Source organism: Sporobolomyces salmoneus (assembly GCF_050403485.1).
Source record: "Sporobolomyces salmoneus JCM6883 DNA, S_salmoneus_JCM6883_v1_ctg67, whole genome shotgun sequence".
Classification (NCBI taxonomy): domain Eukaryota; kingdom Fungi; phylum Basidiomycota; class Microbotryomycetes; order Sporidiobolales; family Sporidiobolaceae; genus Sporobolomyces; species Sporobolomyces salmoneus.
This window is the reverse complement of record NW_027481096.1, coordinates 1-20,351: the sequence shown is the minus strand read 5'-3', so window position 1 is coordinate 20,351 and position 20,351 is coordinate 1. Positions and strand designations below refer to the sequence as shown.

Genomic DNA, 20,351 nt, shown 5'->3' with positions numbered 1-20,351 from the left:
GCCGCTCGAGACAGGAAAGAGGGAAGACAAATTTGTTTCGTGACAGAGACTTGTACAGCGTTCGCGCGTGCAAATAAGAAGAGACAAACACAGAGAGAGGCAGTAAGAGGTATAGAGAGAGAGAGTGCGTTCACAAATCGACAGTCTTGATCTTGGTTCCCGGAGTGACAGCCCATCGTTGTCCAGGTTTCCTCGTTCGATCGTGAGGTTTCTCCTCCTGTTCGCGGCCAATAGTCCGTCAGTTCCAGATCAGGCAAAGAGAAGAGAGTGAAAGACGTACCCCTTTGACGGAACCGTAGAACCCGTAGCCATCGTCGTAATCTGCTTCTTCGAGCTCGAGCGATCCGTTTCGAATGTGAGAAATAGGTTTTCCGGATCTCGCATCGACTTCTCCAGCAAAGTGATCGACGAATACCTGATTGATAGCACAGAGAGCTTGTGAGCTGACAGATCGACAGGTTGAAGGAGAAGAGGAACTTACCGAGTTGGGTTTTCGGTTCGCTTCTTGGTGAAGCTGTTTGAGCATCTTGTGGATCTCGAGGAAGTAGAGGCGGAGGGTCTCGAGGAATCGAGAGGTTTGTCGATGTTTCGAGGCTGCGCAGATCGCGATCGAGTCGTCCTGCGTATAGAAGCAAAGAGTGAGATTGAATTGTTGAGAATGAGAAAGGCTGCGACTCACCTTGATAATGTAACCTAATCCAAAACCGTCTGCCGCGACAGGACCGAACCCGAACAATCGTAGAGCAGGGTTACCGCAGTTCGATGTACTGATCGTAGAAGATCCCAACCTTGCGTAACCCGGATCCTTGAACAATTCCGGAATTCTCGCGATCAGTCGTTCGACATCTTCGGAATCACTCGATTCACTGTCGGAGGGAGGTGCAGACGAGTCTCCTGCCTTTGCAGCCGATCGTTCTTTTTGCTGTGCGAGACAGTACATCGCGTAGAGGAGTCGATCTTGTCCGAGTCCTTTCGCGCAGGCTTTCGTCAATTCGGTGTGAGCTTTGCAGGCCTTGCGGAGAGCGGCGACCTTTTCACGAGGCGAGGCATCAGAGTTGAAAGCTTTGGCGAATGCGAGAGCTCTGCGGGAATGAAAAACGAGAATGAGCAATCTGCGAACGGTTTCAGCAAGATGGAGGGGAACTCACTCAGGAGTGACAGATCGGATAGCTTCCGTTCGACCGTGAAGGAAGTTCTTCGTCATAGCGGGTTCGTAGGTCGAATCGACTCGTCCGTAGAGACTGAAGTAAGCGGCTTGGTAGGCCATTTGAACGAAAGCATCGGGAGAGAAGCCGTGTTCTGTAGCAAGCGAACATCAGCGCATGCTCGCAAACAATGGAAGAGTACGAAACCCACGAGTAATAGCGTTCTTTCCATAAACTTCGAATTCGAGTGCGACTGCCTCGTTTTGACAGATCAAATCGGCGAGACGGGTTTCGGCAAAGCGCTATTGTCGAAAGAGTATCAGCTAAGGACCAAGAGTCGCATATCAGAGAGAGTAAGGACTCACGACTGCCTGTTTCAGTTCGGGGGTCATGATCCATTCGAGTTTCTTCGGTTCCGTGTCAGGTTCTTCCGGGATCTCGCCTTCGGGTTTCTTGCCAGGTCCACCTTTTGCCCAGGGAGAGAGTTTCGCTTTGAAGAGAGTTCCGGAAGCAGAGTTGATCGAGCGGGCGAATCGGAGAATGAGCTCAGTGTAAACATCGGCGACGAACCTAGACAATGGTAGAGCGTCACAGAAGTACGATAAGAGAAGTACGATACGATACGCGGAGACGTAGAAGCAGCTCACCGAAGAACGGTGTGACCGTCGACTCCCGAATGTTCGAAATTGATACCGGCTGCCCCATTCGCGGCGACGATGATTTGAAGCTGTGAGAAGATAGCACAATGAGCTGAGAGTAGCGAACTCATAGCTCGATCGTCTCACCTTGTCGTAGTATCGATTCGTGCAAGTTCCGACTTGAACACCTTGCTCGAGCTTGTAAGTACCGCCTGCGAGTTCGAATCGTCAGTCCTTGATACGAAAGCGAAGGAAGCACTCAATATACTCACAAAGCATGTTGCTGCACAGTTCACTAGCGGTTTCCGGGTTCGAGTCGTCTAAACAAACAACGAAAAGAGCTTTGTCGAGGACTTCGAGACACATTGCGTTCCCCATGTTCTTCGCGATGTGCTGTCGTTGTTCGGCCCAGGTTGCTCGACGTTCAGTACTCAAGACTCCGAGGGCGGCTTGAGCGACTTGATTCGGAGGAGTTCGAGCAGCATCGGCGACGATCGCAGTCAAGTTGGAGAGAAGAGCTCGTTCAGTTAGGCAAGGTCGGTTCTTCGAATCGAGGACCTACAGAGAGAATGAATTGTGAGTGATCGAGCTGTATCATGCGGTGTTTGAGAGGAGCAACTCACGTCGAACCAGTAGAATTGACCTCTTGCCATGACGATAATGTGTCGAGATTCGGCATCCACTTGCATCTTGCATCCGTTCCTGTAAAGTACTCAAAGCTCAATCAACGGTTTGACAAGTGATAGAGCCGAATCCAATTTACTTTGTGGGAATTCGAGCCGTTGCGAAAAGTTTTGTGTATTGACTCATGTCGACTGTAGACGCAAGTCTGTCGTCAGCTTTGGCATTCGACTCGGTACGAGCAGAGGAAAGCTTACGAGGAGTACCGCGGAAGTTGTCGGGTTCGAGCACACCAGCTCGTAAATCATGAACGAAGGACAAACTTGCGAGAATGAGCGAAGTTGCTCGCATGAGTTGACTACCTCTTGCCGGTGTTGGGTCATCTCTGCAGCCACGAGTCTCGTCAGCTGTAGCTCAACGTGAATAAGAGAGAGAAGCAAGGCTCACTCGAGAATGAAGAAAGGATTCAAGGAGAGAACGACGGATTCGGAATGAGAAAGGTAAGATTCTGTCCACCATTCTTCGATGTAAGAAGCCCGATTCGAGGCGTAGTCCTTGAGCTTCTGGTGCAGTAGAGGACCTTCGTTCTTGAGGAAACCTTGAACGACTCGCTTGGTGTGAGCATGTTCAGAGGGAGACTAAAAACGAGCGAAAAATTTCGCGTCAGTACTTTCTCTCTTCAGCCTCTATGTATTCCCCTGTATCCCAAGGTATTGTGCTTCGTATCCGGACGGGCAGGAAGTGCTTTAAGCCTGCCATCTTCGCGATTTCTTCCCCCACTTCTTTCCCTGACGTAACTTTTTCTCTCTGTTCACCGCTAGAGGGAAGAGACGTACCTGTAAAGCCTCGAGAGCTTTCACATACTTCGTCATTGTCTCCTCAAGAGGCGGAATTGGTAGTTTCGGTAGCTGATCTTGTCCAGCGAAAGTTTTCCCAGTCGCCCAAGGAGCGAGAGCTTCCGTGTTATCGATACGTTGCGGTCTTGGTGTTTGCATCTCTGCGGTTGTAGGGTGTCTTGAAGGTGTTTTGGGTGAAAGGTGAGAATGCAAGTGAAAGCTTCGAATCCGACGAGAAATCGGATTTCACTCACGAATTTCTCCACTTTTTCGCTCCCACGCTCCGAGATTTTCGATTCGGTCTCGACTGCCGCGCTCGCGTCGAATGAACCTCGGAAAGGTTAGGACTTGTCGTCTCGATTCGAACTTCCCCTGAATGACTGCTTTCGGGAGAAAACGCAAAGCGATTTCCGACGAGACTGAAATCGACTCAGTCAAAGCTTACGAGGTCTGTACGCTGCATGTGAGTTCTCCTACTGTAGGCTACAGAGCGGGAGACAAACGGGAGAAGCTGTCGACGATGTACCGCGGAGTCTGATCGGAGAAGCAAGACCGAGCGCGCTCGGTTCTTCTTTGAGCTCAGACTCTCGTTCTCGACCCTCCTCTCTTTCTTTCCTCCTCCCTTTCCCGTCGAGCTGCAGCAATGTCGTGTTGTTGTGCTAGGCCGTCGCAAGCGATCATAGGAGCAGGTATCTGCACCCTCATCTTTTTCGTTCCTTTCGCTTTCTACGGTTTGGTCAAAATTTGCTTCCGTGAGTCCTCTTCCAGCTTCTTGCGCCCTCTCTGACTGACCAAGAGGCTCGAACTCGACTTGCAGACTATTCCGAGCAAGAACATCAATCCCTCTCGCTCATTTCGACAATCACTCTCGTCGGAGCAGTGGTCCTTACGGTCGTGGGCTTGATAGGACGATGTACGAAGAATGTACAGTTACTCAGTGCCATCTTCTGGCTATGTCTCGTTAGTCACTTTCGTTCCGATGGTGCTGGGTGGGTCAAGCTGACCTTTTCGGGTTCGTTCTTTCACGCAGTGTTGGTCAGGTTTTGCCATCGCGATGACTCTGTGGGCAGCCGTAGTCGCTACGCAAGGTCGCATGGAAGCGGAGGGCAAAATTCTTGCAGCGGGAACGGTGCGTCGTCCTCAAGGCTGGGCGTTTCGCCGTCAAAGCTCTGACACTGTGTCTTTCCCAACCTAGGTCATCATAGCCTGCGCAGGATTCATCCTGTCTCCGCTCTTATGGTTCACCTACGAGCTCTACGCCTACCGACGTCAACTTCGAGAACAGCCTGGGGACTCGAGCTCAGACAACGAAGAGAAAGCATTCATTCGTCATCAAGCTAAGATCGATAGGCGAGGGTCCTCCGACATGTCACGCGATCCTGCGTCAGTCGCAGCCGAGCTCGCGAGACCGGCAGGGAGGAGGAGGCGAGGTCGCAGGAGTGAGAAACGATACTCGAAGGTACAAACGGTTAGCAGCGAGGAATCATCGGGAGGCGAGCTCCCAACTTATGACAGTCGTATGAGCTCATTGAGGTAGTAAGCGAAGCATGGAGGGAAAAGGGAGGCACGGAGATCGTTTCAGAACCGAGACGTTTGACATTTACAGACATTGAAACAAGAAAGGTTGCCTTTGTACATGCAAGCTAGACCCATCCCTGAGTGACTCAGTCCCTGTGACGTATGCTCTACTTGAGCTCCTCCTTCCAGAGCGATCCGTGTTGAGACGACTGCGCCTCGTCATCGTCGTCCTCCTCCTTCTTTTGTCCCTCTCCTTGATGAATCGTCTCCACTTCTCCCTCTTGCGCAGGTACCGCTTTCCTCGCAAGTGTAGTGTTCGATGTCTTCTTCGCGAGCGGGAGACTCGACGAAGGGATTCGAGCAGTTTGAAGAGGAGGGTAAGAAGTTTGCGCACGATAAGTCGAAATTGGATCGTACGACGGGAGATTCGCGTTCGAGAACGAGGTGCCGCGAGAGTGGAAGGACGAGGGAGGGTGGGCCGTGTAGGTCGAAGAGGCGATCGAGCGAGTGTCGAAATTGGAGGTCAATCCAAGTTGAGAGCTCGAGTCGCCTCCTCGACAGTGAGAACGATAGCGAGGAGGAGACTTCGCGATCTTGAACGTCGACGTAGGGCGGAGGACCGGAAGACGGGCGAACAGGGTGTGGAAGGCGAAGAGAAGCGAAGAGAGAAGCGCAAGAGGAGAGAAGGACCAGGCTGACCAGAGGGTAAGAGTGAAGAGGCTCGCAGAGTCGGGGAAGAAGTGCTTGAGAACCCAGGCGAGCAGAACGAAGTTGCTCAAGACGACAGGAACCGTGAGAAAGAATCGCAGGTGAGTCTAGAGACGAGTTTTGGTCAATCGAGTCAATGGGAAACACACGGTGAGAGAAAGGTGCTCACTTGTTTGATCTTCCTGTCAGTCCTGAGCAACCTCTCTTTGATGTCTTGTCGTTTCTCCTCCGCGAGAGTCGTACTTTCGGTTCCAGCTTTCGAGGCACCGTCGTCGTCGATCGTGATCGTATCGGTTTGACCGTTCGAGTTGCCCAAACGAGCGAGAGCGCGTCGAATAGCTCGGCGGCGTGAACGAAGTGTCGAGGTCACGTACGCGAAAGCTGGAAGGTAGATCTGAAAAATCAATCATGAGCTCATTCTACTCATCGAGCTAAAAGTGAAGGAGTGACTCACCGCGAGACAGATGGTGAGCATCGCCAACCAGAATCCACCCCAGAGTCTCGCCGTCGTAACGAGTTCTCGCTCGGAATCGACCATTCTAGCGTTCAATTCCCCGAATCTGATTGAACTCAACGGGGAGTGCGCCGCTTCAATCGATTTGGCCCAAACGACCGCCTCCTCGATGATCGATTTGAGATTCTTCCAATCGTTGATGAAAGCGAGAGTCGAGGTGAAGGGAGCGATCATGAGAACGAGAATCGCGAGAAGCGAGACGACGTTGATCTTGAGCGAACGACGACGTTCTTGACGAAGTTTGAGAGTGTGCGAGAGCTCCCATACATCGGTCAGAGAAGAAGGAGGCCCGGGGAACGGACGAAGGAGAGAATTGTGGGAGAGCTCGAGGACGAGAGAGTGAAGGATGACGAGGAGAGAGAAGTAGAGGATGAGAGGCGAGAGAAGTTGGAGGGTAAGATGAGAGACTTTCGAGTATTGTTTCGTGAGGTATCCAGCGAGCGAGACAACTTGAACTGTCGAGATCGTTTAGAGCAAAGTCAGTGCTCGTTCCGCGAGTTTCCCATTCGAAACTTCTTTCACTCACAGACGGCGTAGATCCCCGAAAGCAGCTGTACTACCATCGATGCATTGAAGTGAAAGATTCCATTCTGCGCGACCGTCCAAAACCTTCCAGTTTTCTTGAAGAGTCGAACGACGATAGAAGTGAAACTCAAGCATGCGATCCTGGCGCGGACGAATCGAGGGCGTCAGTGACTCGTCACCAAGCGATAGACAGGTAGGAAGGAAGGGACGCACGCTGAGGAAAAGACGATTAGAATCGCAGCTTGAATCGAGAAAGAAACGGGAGGAGTATCGTCGAGTCGACCGGTGAAGTTGGTGCGGATCGTTGCGAAAGGATCAGTCGACATCGTTCAGCGAGATTGTTGGAGAATGTCAGCAAAACAGAGAGAAAGAGAATCGGAAAAATGGGAAAGTGAGCTGCGCAGCGAAAAAGTGATGTCCCGCGAGCAAAGTGGAAAACCAAGAAAATTGCAACTGTGGATGAGAGAGACAAACGGAGAAAGGGATACAGAACATCATGAGCGCAAAACGAATGGTACGAACGGAAGAGGATAAGGTGAGCGTGAGAGAGGGGAAAATCTATTGCCAAGCGTGCGACATTAATCGTTGAGTCGCGACCAAACTTTGATACTTGACGTCTGGATCGCCGTGAGCCATGAGCTCCATCACTCGTGCTTTCGCTCCGAGGTCCTCAATCGCTCTAGAAAGGAAGCGAAAGAAAGTCAGGTTCGGGTCAGACAAACGGAAAGGTGGACGCACTTCTTTCCATTGTCGTGGAACTTGACGAATTGAGCGATATCATTTGCAGCTACAGCGAGAGTGAGAGGTTCTTGTGAGGAAATCAACAACTTGACGAGTGTCCTAATCGAATTCAAGAGCTTTCGTCAGTTCGAGAAATCGAAGCGCACGATGAGGTAAAGACTAACTTAAGTTGTTCTCGATCCCGTTCCGTCAGTTTCGATGCATTGTCCCGCCAGAAATCGTCGTTCTTGTGAGGAGGAGACCAAGTTAGATGACCCGTTGCTAACTCCGATTTGTATTCGTCGTAAGTTCTGTCGACGGCCTCACGATTCGTAAGTCTCTCACTTGTCGAAGTACTGCGACAAACGAGAAGGTGAAGGAGAGCTTACGTTAGACCTTCGAAACTCTTCGTCAATTCCTCAACCAAGAAATCCACGTCCTCCTTAATCTCTTCGTCTCCAAACTTTCGACCTTGCAGAGTCTTGACGAACGGTAACACTTTCGCGATGAGAAGAGCTGGGAGAGTTTGTTTAGGAGCTTTGATGATCAAATTGCGATAAGTCGAGAGAACGATTCGGAGGATCTTTTCCTTGATCGCTGATCGTGCGAGATCGAGAAGTAGGGGGATGAGGTTGTATTTCCTAAAAGAGTGATCTGCGTGAGCTTATGGGATATGAATGCTGCTTGCAGAGCGACTCACGAGTTGATGTTTTCTGCGACCGGGGTATCGAACGAGAGAAGCCAGAAGCAGAAACCGAGTTGGTACTGCATCTGAGGCGAAGGGTTGCTCTTGAGTAGTTGAACGAGTCTGTGAGGGCGAAGGTGTGGTCAGCCTCCTCACCGAGGCGGCTAAAGTAATGCGATTCAACTTCGACTCACCCTTCGATCACTTTCGGTACTTTTGAATCACCATTCTCCGTCTCCCATGCGACTGTTCTCGCCTTCTGTACCCTCAAAACTGATTCGAGACACTGAACTCCGACATCTTGACTTTCCGGTTCATTCGGTAGTCCTGTCCGCATGAACACACAAGATTAGCGACACATCGGAGCTGATCATGAGAGTCCAGCGTACTGATGAGATGGGAAAGGTGGGTGAGGAGCTTCGTCACGACTTCATCTTGAGGATCTTTGTCGTAGGAAAGCAAAACTGAAGCGATCACGGCGGCTTTGAGTCGTACGAAATCATCTTGCGAGTCGAGAAGTCTGAGCGAGTCGACGATGTCAGTGTTATGTCGGAGGAGCAGGGGAGCGCAAGAGATGCTCACTTGAGAAGAAGAGGGTAAGGTGAATCGGAACTCGGCGACAAGAATAGTGGGATACGGTCTTCGCGATCTACAGTGGACGCTCAACTGAGTCAGACGACGAATCGTTTGAGCGGCAAAAGGGCAGAGTAGGAGGAGACTGACCTGCGATGAAATCTCCCAAAAGAACGAGAATAAACTGCAAAGTATCGTTCCTCGACAACTTGTTCAACAACCGGATGTACAGAGCTGCGTACGTTTCTCCCTCCTGTGTAGTCGCGAATGTCGGTCTGTCAGAGCCTGCTGAGGAGGAGGAGCCAAGATGAGAGAGGGGAGTTTGAACGTACCGCGTCGAGGATTGGTTCCGCCTTGTCCTTACTTCCTACGACCCTTTGAATCAAACCAACATCTTCAGCTGATAGTAGTCCCGCTCGTTGATAGCCCTGTTGCAGAGGAAAGCGACAAGTGGGGGAGGGAAACGATGACGAGATGAACAGACGAGAGGAATGAGGAGAGGTTAGCTACGGATGCTACCAGCTATAGATCGAACTGGAAGGTACAACTTACATCCCAAGGGATCGCCTTTGACCTGATCTTGAGCGACTTGTCGGACAAATACGAGTTGAGGACTAGAGACATCGTCTGTCAAGGCTAGAGATTTCACTGATCGTTCTTGACTGTACTAGAGCGTATAAAGTGCTGTTCTCTTAGTCGAATGAGGTGTTCTGAGATGGTCGAGGTGGATGTTGACTTGAAAGAGGGACTCGTGCTTCCTGCCCCTCTACCATTCACTCGACCTCGTCGTATCTGGACTCTCTACCTCGCTGGGGATCATTGGCATACAGGAGAACGCTAAGCTGCTGCAATCGCGGTCGCCTGAGGCTTCATTCTCGCATGCTAAAGCGGACCCGGCGTTCGAGTGAACGACCATCTATCGAAATATACAAGCCTAAGTAGGACCTACGAGAATACAACATACGAATCCGGTAACCCACCTCGTTCACCGACGACAACTCTACGTTCATTGGAGGATTCTGCTCGGATCCTGCTCTTTTCTTCTTCTCCCTCACCTCACCTGACCCTGAATATCCTCATTATAGTTGCCAACTCTCCTTCAAGCTCGTAACGACGAGTCCAAGTAATAATCGATCAATCTCCTCGGTTCCTCCTCCCCTCTTCTGTCCTCAACATTCACCCTCGCTTCCGACAACTGCCGGACTCCCATCAATTCCGACGTCGATCCCGACCTCGGTGGAACTTGCGGGAACGAGTACTTGAGTAGGTACGAGAGGAAAAGCGAGGGGGACGAGTCTTGATTCGATGGCGAGTGGTCATTTCGATCGTGAGAATGCAGGGAAGCTGAAGAGAGGGAGAATACGGAAGACGTGTAAGAGGAAGATGAGGACGAAGTTGTTGCAGAGGAAGAGAAGGGCCAGACTGCGCTCCGGTTGTCGTCGAGGGGAGGATCATCGTAGAACGGAGAAAGGGTCGGGTTGAGCTGAGGAGTTGGAGGAGTGATTTGGAGTGATGGGGTGCTCGAAGTTGCGAGACGGTGTAGAGAAGGAGGGGAGGACGAGATCGATGTACGAGGAGAGTCGAAGAGGGTCATTGAGGAGTTTGAGCTCGAAGTTGACGCGAAGGAAGAATTTGAATCTGTCGAACCTCGACGTTCAGCACTCACTGTGGAACCAAGCGAGTCAGCTCGCACATCATATCGATGATCAGAGCAAAATGTGCTCACAGTTCTCGCTATCCATTGAACCCTTCCTCCTAAACCAGCCTCCTCCTGTGCTGCTTCGACTGGGATTCTTCGTTTTCTTTAGCTTTGATGGTTCTCTCGTCCCAGCTTCTTCGACGGAAGATGTTGTGATACTGTTCCGCTTGAACAGAGGCATTCTTGTCGACAACGGTGAGGGGGTGAAACGGAAGAAGAAGTGCTATTCGCGCCAAAGCAAGCTGAATTCACAGTCTTCCGAGCGTCATTGAGCGCGAGAACAAAGCAGGATAGTACACAGCTTTGTGTGTGAATGTCAAGATGAGAACAGGAACGAAGAGACACCTTTCCCGGGGACAGAATGCGCTCGAGACAGCTTTTTCTCGGTTTGAGACGAAATGTCTCCTTCTTGATGTAGCATTCCTCGACGTGTCTCAGTGGAATGAGCTCTGATAATGAGGAGAAAGGACGACGCGGGAAAGAGAGAGTCTCAGTCAGGAGAGGAATTGACAGTCGGGATTAGAATCGAGTTCCCAGTTCGCTGATGCAGTGCTCAGACTCTCCCTTATCTGTGGATTCGATGCACACGAGAGACAACGGATGCGAATCGTAGCATCATAGAGCAGTCTCACCGACAAAACTCTGGGACGAGAAACCGAAGTAAGGCACGAGCTCATTGCATTTCGTTAAGCTTTCTCCAATTCGTTCTCGCTCCATCGAAGCCATTCATTTCCGACCGCTTCTCTCACCTCTTGCAGCTTTCGGAGTACCGCAGGTCGATCTGAACCTTTCGCTTCGAGGTAGAACTTGATCTGCGATGGAGGACAAACTGCTTAGCTCGATGCTGGCTAAAGGTGCGAGAGTCTGTGAAAACTTACTTTCGGCTCAGTCCCGCTCGTGCGAACAGTTCCAACCACGCTGACTCCATCGTCTCCTCCTACCTCGAAGCTAATCATATGAGAAGATTTGTCGACAGGGAGAGTCGGCAAATGATCGGGAGCAGGTGATGAAGAGTCGTAGCCGATTGTGAGATCTCGGATAGAAGTGAGAGGATACGAAGCTAAGCTCTTGGGAAGTTTGAGTAGAGAGCTTGATGCCGTCGAAGAATCCTATCGAGAACCGAAAATAGCGATGCTGAGCTTGAGTTCGAGCAAATAATCGACAGAGCGACTCACAACGTCAGGAGAACCGAAACGAAGTTGCGAAAAGATTCGATCAGTTTTGCGAGGATCACGACAGATGAAGTAGCTGTTTGACGTCGCGTGGAATCCGTATTGCTGGTAGAGATCGTCGAGTTGTCGCGAGAGCGTTTTCCCTTCTGATGAAAGAACAGCCGCCATTTCCGCAAAGATAGCGAGAGCGGTAACCTGAAATCGCAACCGAGCATTGTCAGTCAGGCTGACGCACTGCGAGAGAGGGGAGCTCTCTGGTATCGACCCACTCCATCTTTGTCACGAATCTCGGTGCCGTTCATGAAACCGATAGCCTCTTCGTAGGCGAACGACGGGTTGTAGCCCTCTTGCTGCAGCTTGATCATCTCGTTCCCAATCCACCTGACAAAACGCTCAAGTCAGTCGCAGAACTGGATCACTCCATCACAAACAGATCTGCTGTAACGAGAAACTCACTTGAATCCAGTCAAAGTTTCTCGGAAAACAAAACCTTCTTTCTCCGCCATTGAGCGGAGCATCTTTGAGGATACGGTCGACGCGCACATGCCGAGCTTGTCTAGCCGATCGAAAGTTTTGGCGAGTTGTTTGTCAATGAGCTGAGCGGATTAGGAAGAACGACGAGGGTCCACTCACCGATGGGCAATCCACTCGCTTTGTAGCGCATGAGAGCGGCGTATCCAAGCAGACTTCCGATCTGATCACCTGTGAATACGTTCCATTTGCCATCGACTTGCTCAGCGGCACAGAATCGATCTATCGTCGGCGCATCGAGTCGAAGGCAGGAGTGTAGCCGATGCACGAGTTCGAGTCAGCTTGTGATGACTCAGGACATACAGGGGATGGAGTTTCGACTGACCTGCATCAGGATCATTCGCGAGGACAATCGTAGATCCGACCTTTTCAGCATGCCGAATCGCTAGATCCTGCTCGTGCTCGAATCGTCAGCCACTTCCTCCAATGCAAGAGCCCGATACAGGATTCAAGCGATATGGAATGACTCACGAGAGCTCCTTTCTCCTCCGGGTTAGGGAACTTGACTGTCGAGAAGTCCGGATCAGGAACTCGAGATTGTTCCTCAACGACACTGAACTGTTCGCTTGAGAAACCGAAAGACTCGAATGCAGCTTGTGCGAAAGGAAGGCCGACACCGTGCATGGCGGTATAGGTGAAGCGTAAAGGGGTTTTCGCATTGATCCTGTTTCGAGACGAAAGCGATTTGGCATTCTGAGATCTCAAGGGCAGGACGCAGCAGGGACGTACTCCTTCCTCGTCGCCAGCTTCTCGGTCATAGCAATGTACTTGCTGATCATCGCTTGCGTACCGTCCCATTTGCTCTCGGTTCCGTCAATTTCCCAAGCTTCTGCGAGAATTTCGAGGGATTCGAGAATAGCCGAGGCGATACCGTGATCGTGAGGAGGAATGATTTGAACCGCGTTTGACCAGTAGACCTGCATCATGGAGCACGAGATAAGCAATGGCAGCAGAGTTCTGAGTTCGAGCGGGCGAACTTTACCTTGTAACCATTATCTGTTAGTTCGACAGAGCGCAGTCAGCTCACTGAAGCGGTATAGAATAACGAGAAGGTAAGAAGATTTACCTTTCGCCGGATTATGACTGAGCAAGGAGAAAACAGAGTGTAAACAAAAGAATGCTCAGATGCACGGGAGCGAACAGATCTCACCTCGCAGTGATCATGACTCCCACAGCAGCATTCAGTTGTTTCGTTGCGAAAGGCTACAAGTCGCTCAGAAGCGCACAGACGAGCGCTAGTCAGTCGGGCATGAATTAGGAGAAACGAGCGAAAGAAACACGCACCACCATCGGAGTGTGGACCAAGCCATCGAACTCGTACACTTTCCAGCCATTCCTCCTGAACACTCCCGCGGTCAACTTTGCGAACCTCTCGCTGTTGTGCCTATGATCATGTCCAACGACGAATCCTCGTTCTTTCGCTCCGGGAATCGTTTCTCTCGCATACTTCTCCAGTCCAGTCGAAGCTTGTAAGATCGTAAGGTCATTCATGGAAGATGTTCCTGCTTGCATAGGTCCTCGAAGTCCTGCTGTTCCGAAAGCGATACGAGTTCCGAAGCGAGATTTGAGTTCTTCATCGTTGTTAGTGGCCACGAGTTGCTCTACTTCAGCGCGAGTGGTCGGATTCTGCTCAGTATATATCTCGGTCAGCTCGTTACAAGTCTCCGGCTTATCAGAGAGAAGCTGGAGCAACAAACTCGGCTGTTGAATCATCGGATCGGATCAGTTTGCGGGTTCCGGCTAGAAGAAGCTGGGAGGACTCACTCTAGCCTCAACCATTCCTTCACTGCTGTATTAATTGCTTGAGCGTCCATCCGGCGTGGTTTAAGTCCTGTTCGGGTGAAGAGGTGGAAGTAAAGATCAAACTCCGACGTGCGGACTCTTTGCCCTCTTCACCACACTCGGTAATCGATACGTCACAATCCATCGATCGCAAGACTTCTCGATAGGGCCAAGCGGCTCCCTTGATCAGTCCAACTTCCTCTCTGTCGGCACCCGCTCTCCCTCCTTCCTCACGCTTGTCTCACGCTCTCCCTTCACACAACGCAGTATCAGCAGAGCGATAACAAGCAAGACAGCTCCTTGCGCTGCTCCGTCGAGCACCGAGAACTCTGTGCAATCGGCAGTCAGGAGGGCAGTCTCCGAGTCGCAATTGGTTCTTCTGAGCTAGCTCTATCGCAGAGGTCGGCGTCTCTCTGTGAGTTTCTGATCCATGCTAATCACTGGTGAGCTCTGCTCCAATCGTCCCTACTGCACCGACGAGTCTGATCGCTCAGATGAAGAACCAACGAGGTAAACGGATTTGAGATATTTTACATTTCTGCGTTGCGGACTTTCGGTCAATGCAATTGTGCTTCGGGCAGCCCAGGTTCTCCCATAGATCTTTATGCGCTGATGCGGATCTATAGGTTTGCTGGGAGTCATCCTTGAATCTGGAACGAGACCATCTCTGTTCTCACGAGGACTCAATCGTTAACTTTGTCTCGCGCTCCTTTCTTCGAGCGCTAGTCCGAGGCGAGACGAGATGGGACGTACCTGCAACACCCTCCTTGACGGGACCATTGATCAAAGCCATGTGCTCATCGCAAGCTCGGTACTTTTGGAATTCATCGACGTCTTTTAAAGCTCGGTAGAGTCCGTAATCGTATCCACCGGCTCGCTCGGTAAACACGGGAGGTCCTGATACTTCAGAGGTTCCGTAAGGGATCTTGGAGAGTCCTGAACGAGCGAAAATTGGGTCAACTGAGGAACTCGTAGGGAACTGCCGGACTAACTGACCTTCTTGGCAGACCTTGATGAACTCTTCCCGCTGCTCTTTAGTCATCTCTTTCTTGAGCTTGAATAGGACTACAGTAAGCGAGGAGTCAGCCTCGAGCAATCAGAGTCGGGAGAAGTGGGGAAAGAGCTCGAAAGGAGGAGGAAGCAGGACTCACCGATGTGATGTAGGACCATGCTGAATAGTAAGGGTGTGGTGGTCGAGGAAGTGGATCAGAACAGAGCAGCAGAGTACAAAGTTCGCTGACTCTGTGTCGCGGGAATTGATTAGCCGCACAACTTCACTTTCGCGGCCATCCCGCTCGGCCTGCAGGCAGCCTGACTGCCCGATACGACGTACGGCCCCAGCCGAAGACCCGAAGCCATCCTTATCGCTCGTTCTCATCCCTTACCTCCGCCGAATTCCGTTCACTCCTCTTCAACCGCCTCCTCATTCGCCGCCGACTTACCGACTCGTGGATGGTCATTCACAGGACTGGGAGCCCTGAGGTAGACAGAGACCCGGCCAAGGCGACTCGCTGACTCAGCTCTCCATTTCATCGAACCTCCTTCGTTTCCTCCGTTAATTCAGGCTCACGACCCTCTCGAGGAGCTTCCGCAGGCACAGACCCGTTCAGATACCCTTCGAGCTGCTCTGACCCTCTCGATCGTGCGATTCAATTGATGCAACCGACTGCTCCGGCACCCTCTCTTTCTTCCCTTTCCTCCTCTCGTCTTTCCCTCCCTTATCGCTGGTTCGCTTCCTCCCTCTTTCCCGTCGACGCTCCTGTCACCAGATTCGATTCGTCCGTCGCTCTCCTCTACGCTCATTCTCCCTACTCGCTTCCCTGCGACCAGGTTCGATTGACCCCTTTTCCCCCCTCGTTTTCTCCCTACTCTCCCTTCCTCACCATGCTTCTACCGACTCTTCTATCCCTCGCGGTTCTCTCGACGACGCCTGCTCTCGCTTTCTTCAAACTCCCGTGCGACAATCCCCTCATTCAAGAACGCGCCGATCCGATCATTTCGCCTAATAAAATCGCTGGTCACACTCATACTGTGAACGGCGGTAGCAACTTCGGCTTGAGCGCTGACTACAAGACGCTACGTCAATCGGAGTGCTCAAGCTGTCGCGCGAAGCAAGACTTGTCCGCATATTGGTCCCCTCAACTCTACATCGAATGGGCCAACGGAACTTTCACCAGCGTACCACACAAAGATGGAGGCTCGAGTCTCGTCTATTATCTGCCACGAGCTCACGAGAGCGATCAATCGAAAGTCCTTGCCTTTCCGCCCGACTTCAAGATGCTCGGGGGGGATCCGTTCCGAAGGACGTTCAACGAGAAGAATGAGGTTGACAAAGCTATCGGTAAGTAGTCGCATCGAGCTCATGGGGCGAGTGAGAAACTGATGGAATGTGAGACTGATGGAGCGAGTGAGAAACTGATACCTCGTGGTGGTTTCAAACAGGGTGGAACTGCCTCGGTTCTCAGTCCCCGACGAGGAACCCTTGGCTTCCGAAGGTGAACTGCCCAGACGGTCTTCGAGGAGGTGAGCTCCATCCTTCATATTGGATCGTTACAGCAACTGACTCACCCTCGAAATCGCAGAAATGCGTTTTCCTAGTTGCTGGGGTGAGACTTTTCATTCTCCCGCAATCAGTTACGTAGCTCACATATCTCGAATCGCAGACGGCAAGAACATGTACAAGCCGGATCAATCTCACGTTGCTTACTCGCAAGGAGAATCTGGACCGTGTCCTAAATCTCATCCGAAGCGTCTCGTCACGATTTTCTTCGGTAAGTTTCCCACCACCGGTCGAGCTCGAAGCCGAAGCGTTCGGACCCGTATCGGAACTACATTCGTTCTCTCCTCACTCGTGCTCGTGACTGAATCGTATCTCGGATTTCCAGAGGTATTCTACGACGTCGATAGGTTCAAGAACGATTGGTCCAAGGCGAAGAATCCCAAGTCACCTTTCGTGCTCGCGCAAGGAGATCCCACCGGTTACGGGTTAGTGAACCTCCTTCGCTGCTTCTCGTTGTTTCTCGCTAACCCACTGCATAACGACGGATAGATACCACGGTGACTTCCTCAAGTGAGTTTCTTCAAGTTCGTTCACATCGGAATGGTCTGAGCTGACCTAAACGCGGTATGAAGCGGCTGGGACGTTCCAATCCTCCAAAAAGCGATCGATACTTGTGACAGTCCGACTTCCGGAAACATCGAAGAATGTAAGATGCTCGAACTTTACGACCGAGCGAAAGATGGTTATTGTCGCAAGACTCCCGATGTCAACGAGGTGGTTCTCGGGAACGTCAAGAAGCTCCCGGGTTGCAATCCCGTCACGAAGACAACGAAAGAAGCCAAGTTGAGCAGCTCGACTTGTCCGAATCTCAAGACTCCTTCTCTCTTCTCCCCTGTCACCATCTACAACGGTACATTTGCGCCTCCCGGTGCAAAGGTCGTCAAAGGGTAAGTCTCCATTTCTCAATCGGGGCCCTCGCTTGTGACTGATAATTCTCTCGAACCTTCCCGCAGAACTCCGAAAGTCACCACTTCTTACAACAACTACAAGTACTTCGGCTGCTACGAAGACGTTGGACCTCGACTACTCTCGACGACGTTGTCTCCCAAGTTCAAATCCGTCAAATCCTGTCTCGACGCTGCGAAGAAGAAAGGTTACGCTTATGCGGGAGTCGAATACGGAGGAGAATGTTACGCCTCCAACACAAAGCCCGTTCAGAGCAAGCGAATCGGATACGATCGATGCTCGATGACTTGCAACGACGACGGCTCAACAATCTGCGGTGGACCCTCGGTGAGTTTCCCTGATTCGGTCGAGTCGTGTGCAGGCTGACGAGTCCCTCTCCAACTCGATAGGCTTTGACTCTCTATCGCTTGACTCGTTCGACTTCTAGTCGACACAAGCGAGACGCTCATTTATCCTTGATCGTGAGTTTCTTTCACGTCCTAAATCTTTGCCAGAAAAGCAAACTGACGAGAGGACGGAAACCATTCTAGTAGTGACCGCCATCTCCTGAGGTGCTGCTGGCTCAGCAACTATTCCTCCTTACCACTTTGACCCCTCTCACCACTAATCCAAGTCGCAAGTCGACTCTTCGTACCCTTTCGTTTTTTTCTTCGATGCTCCTGTAGCCCTTTCTCTTGTCACGTTCTCCGGTCGTCTTAAACGACACGATGTGGGTGTTTAATTCATTTCGCGCCTCGCGATCGTTCTCGAACACCTAAATCGCAGCGCGGCTCAATCTCTTCAAAGAGCGGTCTCACTATTCAACAGCACAGACGGGGCACGGCAACGTTTTTGCAGACGAAGAGCGATCAATTGAGAGAGTAAGAGGCGAGAGAACGAAAAGAAGCTAGATCGGAATGGGAAAGACTGAGGGAGCCAAAGCGAGTCAGTGTCACCATATCGATCGGAAGAGCGGAAATGAACGAACCTGAAAAGCTAGGACACTCTACGACGAGGTGGGAGTGGCGTTGGAGACAGGAGCTCGCGGGACGTAGGCGATAACGGAAACAGGATGGGGGTTTTCGGCGTAGTAAGGGTTGAAAGCTCGAGAGTGAACGACGGATTGAGAAACGTGGTTGAGCTGGGGCACGCGGAGAAAAATTAGACTTTTGTGTCGATTTGAGTCGATCATGAGACATAGCTTACAAGTCGAGAGAATGTCATGCGGAATCCATTTGAAAAGCCACATCCTCCGAACCTGCATTGGAAGCAAGGACCAAGGGCTTCGAGTTGCGCCGACGTTTCGTCGCGAGATCCATCCTCGACTCCCGTTGCTGCCAGAATGGCGAACAGGATTCGAAGCCAGTCGAGAGATACGCTGACCCCGGAGTTATGAGGTCGATTCGAGGATCTTGCGATTTCGATATCTGGGGAAGACTCAACTCGGTGACGTTCGATGTGACCGCAGAAGATTTGAGAGGTGAAGCGCGAGAAGAGCTCGTCGAGCTGATTCTCTAGCGCCGTTGAGTGGTCGACGAGAATATTGGGGAAGTCGAGATTGACTTTCCAGCCAGAGGCTCCGATTTGCGAACCACCGAGAGGGAAGAGAGCTGAGAGGAAATTGGCAGAGAGTGGACGACCAGCCGCGGAGTAAGCTGCTGCGAGAGGTCGAGCGTATGCGAGTTTGACTGCGAGCCGTTTTTTGGCGAGAATTCGTTCGATCGAGGGGAGAACTTCAGTCCAAAGAGGGTCGCCAATGACTGCGAGAGCGGCAGCTAACTTCTTGACTTCGACAAAATTCTGGAAATCTTCTTTGCTGTAACGACAACTCAATCGATGGGTATCTTGTTCTCTTTGCTCGAAGTAGGAGTAGTAGCCCGTGACGAGTTCTACTCGAGTTGCGGCAAGCTGACGGATTGCGAGGTTGCGTTGGCGTTCCTCCTCCCTTTCGTTCAAGATGCTCGAGATCTCGGTCCACTCTACACGCCAAGAGGTCAGACAAGGGGTTCTCCGGCAGAGAAAAAGCGCCACTGACCGCTCTCGTCGAGAGGTTTGTCGATTCTGACTAGAGAGTGCTTTGCAATCCAAGCTAGTCTGCGGAGCGACGAGAACATCAGTGTAGGTGATCCAAGTTTCCGGAAGGAACTTTGCTTACACTTCCTCATGACATGCGAGAGATCGGGCACGGGTTTTTACCCTGTCACGCAGACTCTGTATCAGCAGAGCGTCTGTAGAATAAATATGGCGAACCTTACTCCTTGATGCGTTCCTGAATCCTAGCTTGTTTCCGTTCGGCCTCTACCCTCTTTCTCGCAGCTTGAGCTTGACGAGAGCGTTCAGCGTATCCAGTCGACCAGTTCATAAGCTTCTTCTCGTCCTAGCCCAAGAGCGCGCACAAAGTCAGCTGTCTGGCCGTGGCAGCAGTCAACGATGAGTGACTGACCTCAAATCGAGCATCAACAATTCTCTTTCTTTCGGCGACGAATGCATCCCTCGCTTCTCTCGCGGCCTTCCTGACGTTGCGATCTCGAGAGGCAGTAATATCTGAGTCGAGATGGAAGAGGTAGTCGTTCATGGGTTCGATTTGCGACGTGACAAACATGTCTGCAAGCGAATTAAAGTCCTCAGTCTCGTTACTCTCACGTCAAGAATCGAAACACTCACTTCGAGTCTCGCGACCTGTCCCTACTCGGCGACTCAGAACGCACGAGAGAGTTTCGGGATGAAGAGTCGCAATCTGATCGAGGATTTCTGCCGAGGTCGAGAAACTGTAAAGAGCGAGGTTTCAGCGAGAGGTACCCACTCGGCTCAAGAGTGGAGCGTACATTTTGTCAGAGCATCCCTAGAGACGAAGGGAAGGCACGAAGTCAGCGAGCTGCACAAAGAACCATAAGGGGGACGAGGGAGAAAGCGAACTTCGTGTCGGAACATTCGACAAGCCAGATCCCATTTGATCGATCCAGTCTTGGAGCCGCACGCGATACATAGAGGAGTATCGTGTAGTAAGCTAGCGAGACGAACCAGATCCCAGTCGGTAGCTGTGAGAGTCGGGAACTCGACGTTTCTGTAGGCGATTTTCCAGATTCGAGCAGAGTCTTGTTTCGAAGTGAAGAGTCGACGAAGGGACTTGTTGACGCGAGTGAGATGAAGCAGATCAATTGGTTCGAGGTATTCTCCGACTACATGGCGAGCGGCTCAGTTTGCAGCAAACTCCAAGAGAGCGAAGAGAGGAAAAGGCG

General features: G+C 51.4%; 9 protein-coding genes across 9 annotated transcripts; 2 read left to right on the top strand and 7 right to left on the bottom strand.

The window, feature by feature from the left end:
- Positions 1–130: 130 nt before the first annotated feature.
- Positions 131–3,399, bottom strand: JCM6883_004388 (choline/carnitine O-acyltransferase; the record flags this gene model as incomplete). Its single annotated transcript, XM_076634662.1, has 15 exons — positions 131–217; positions 281–415; positions 482–619; positions 680–1,082; positions 1,149–1,299; positions 1,357–1,447; positions 1,511–1,715; positions 1,793–1,872; positions 1,931–1,995; positions 2,056–2,341; positions 2,407–2,485; positions 2,547–2,598; positions 2,662–2,789; positions 2,852–3,042; positions 3,241–3,399. The coding sequence occupies 15 exons, from the start codon at positions 3,397–3,399 to the stop codon at positions 131–133; spliced, it is 2,250 nt and encodes a 749-aa protein (XP_076485340.1).
- Positions 3,400–3,883: 484 nt separating this feature from the next.
- JCM6883_004387 (uncharacterized protein) lies at positions 3,884–4,777 on the top strand (the record flags this gene model as incomplete). The annotated part of the gene is made up of 4 exons (XM_076634661.1): positions 3,884–3,992; positions 4,058–4,200; positions 4,271–4,369; positions 4,436–4,777. The coding sequence occupies 4 exons, from the start codon at positions 3,884–3,886 to the stop codon at positions 4,775–4,777; spliced, it is 693 nt and encodes a 230-aa protein (XP_076485339.1).
- A 148-nt stretch (positions 4,778–4,925) lies between these two features.
- On the bottom strand, positions 4,926–6,831 carry JCM6883_004386 (uncharacterized protein; the record flags this gene model as incomplete). Its single annotated transcript, XM_076634660.1, has 5 exons — positions 4,926–5,573; positions 5,636–5,860; positions 5,921–6,435; positions 6,507–6,646; positions 6,719–6,831. The coding sequence occupies 5 exons, from the start codon at positions 6,829–6,831 to the stop codon at positions 4,926–4,928; spliced, it is 1,641 nt and encodes a 546-aa protein (XP_076485338.1).
- Positions 6,832–7,063: 232 nt separating this feature from the next.
- Positions 7,064–9,107, bottom strand: VMA13 (H(+)-transporting V1 sector ATPase subunit H; the record flags this gene model as incomplete). Its single annotated transcript, XM_076634659.1, has 11 exons — positions 7,064–7,184; positions 7,244–7,345; positions 7,411–7,536; positions 7,615–7,866; positions 7,926–8,033; positions 8,105–8,237; positions 8,300–8,430; positions 8,493–8,559; positions 8,634–8,736; positions 8,816–8,911; positions 9,036–9,107. The coding sequence occupies 11 exons, from the start codon at positions 9,105–9,107 to the stop codon at positions 7,064–7,066; spliced, it is 1,311 nt and encodes a 436-aa protein (XP_076485337.1).
- A 475-nt stretch (positions 9,108–9,582) lies between these two features.
- On the bottom strand, positions 9,583–10,363 carry JCM6883_004384 (uncharacterized protein; the record flags this gene model as incomplete). The annotated part of the gene is made up of 2 exons (XM_076634658.1): positions 9,583–10,148; positions 10,210–10,363. 2 exons carry the CDS (start codon positions 10,361–10,363, stop codon positions 9,583–9,585), a joined length of 720 nt encoding a protein of 239 aa, XP_076485336.1.
- A 505-nt stretch (positions 10,364–10,868) lies between these two features.
- On the bottom strand, positions 10,869–13,699 carry PRM15 (phosphoribomutase PRM15; the record flags this gene model as incomplete). The annotated part of the gene is made up of 15 exons (XM_076634657.1): positions 10,869–10,994; positions 11,061–11,291; positions 11,358–11,549; positions 11,624–11,735; positions 11,811–11,910; positions 11,988–12,107; positions 12,211–12,277; positions 12,357–12,549; positions 12,615–12,802; positions 12,868–12,881; positions 12,952–12,968; positions 13,036–13,088; positions 13,170–13,511; positions 13,583–13,586; positions 13,650–13,699. 15 exons carry the CDS (start codon positions 13,697–13,699, stop codon positions 10,869–10,871), a joined length of 1,809 nt encoding a protein of 602 aa, XP_076485335.1.
- A 606-nt stretch (positions 13,700–14,305) lies between these two features.
- Positions 14,306–14,837, bottom strand: JCM6883_004382 (Dabb family protein; the record flags this gene model as incomplete). Its single annotated transcript, XM_076634656.1, has 4 exons — positions 14,306–14,334; positions 14,421–14,603; positions 14,664–14,732; positions 14,819–14,837. The coding sequence occupies 4 exons, from the start codon at positions 14,835–14,837 to the stop codon at positions 14,306–14,308; spliced, it is 300 nt and encodes a 99-aa protein (XP_076485334.1).
- Positions 14,838–15,551: 714 nt separating this feature from the next.
- On the top strand, positions 15,552–17,669 carry JCM6883_004381 (DUF1996 and WSC domain-containing protein; the record flags this gene model as incomplete). Its single annotated transcript, XM_076634655.1, has 10 exons — positions 15,552–16,008; positions 16,110–16,190; positions 16,250–16,273; positions 16,331–16,438; positions 16,553–16,652; positions 16,717–16,737; positions 16,800–17,114; positions 17,181–17,460; positions 17,523–17,594; positions 17,667–17,669. The coding sequence occupies 10 exons, from the start codon at positions 15,552–15,554 to the stop codon at positions 17,667–17,669; spliced, it is 1,461 nt and encodes a 486-aa protein (XP_076485333.1).
- A 449-nt stretch (positions 17,670–18,118) lies between these two features.
- JCM6883_004380 (uncharacterized protein) lies at positions 18,119–20,291 on the bottom strand (the record flags this gene model as incomplete). The annotated part of the gene is made up of 9 exons (XM_076634654.1): positions 18,119–18,253; positions 18,319–19,091; positions 19,148–19,206; positions 19,268–19,309; positions 19,368–19,489; positions 19,556–19,716; positions 19,777–19,880; positions 19,938–19,954; positions 20,029–20,291. Coding segments are annotated over 9 exons (1,676 nt in total), but the record flags the coding sequence as incomplete, so codon positions are not given.
- Between the last annotated feature and the right edge of the window lie 60 nt (positions 20,292–20,351).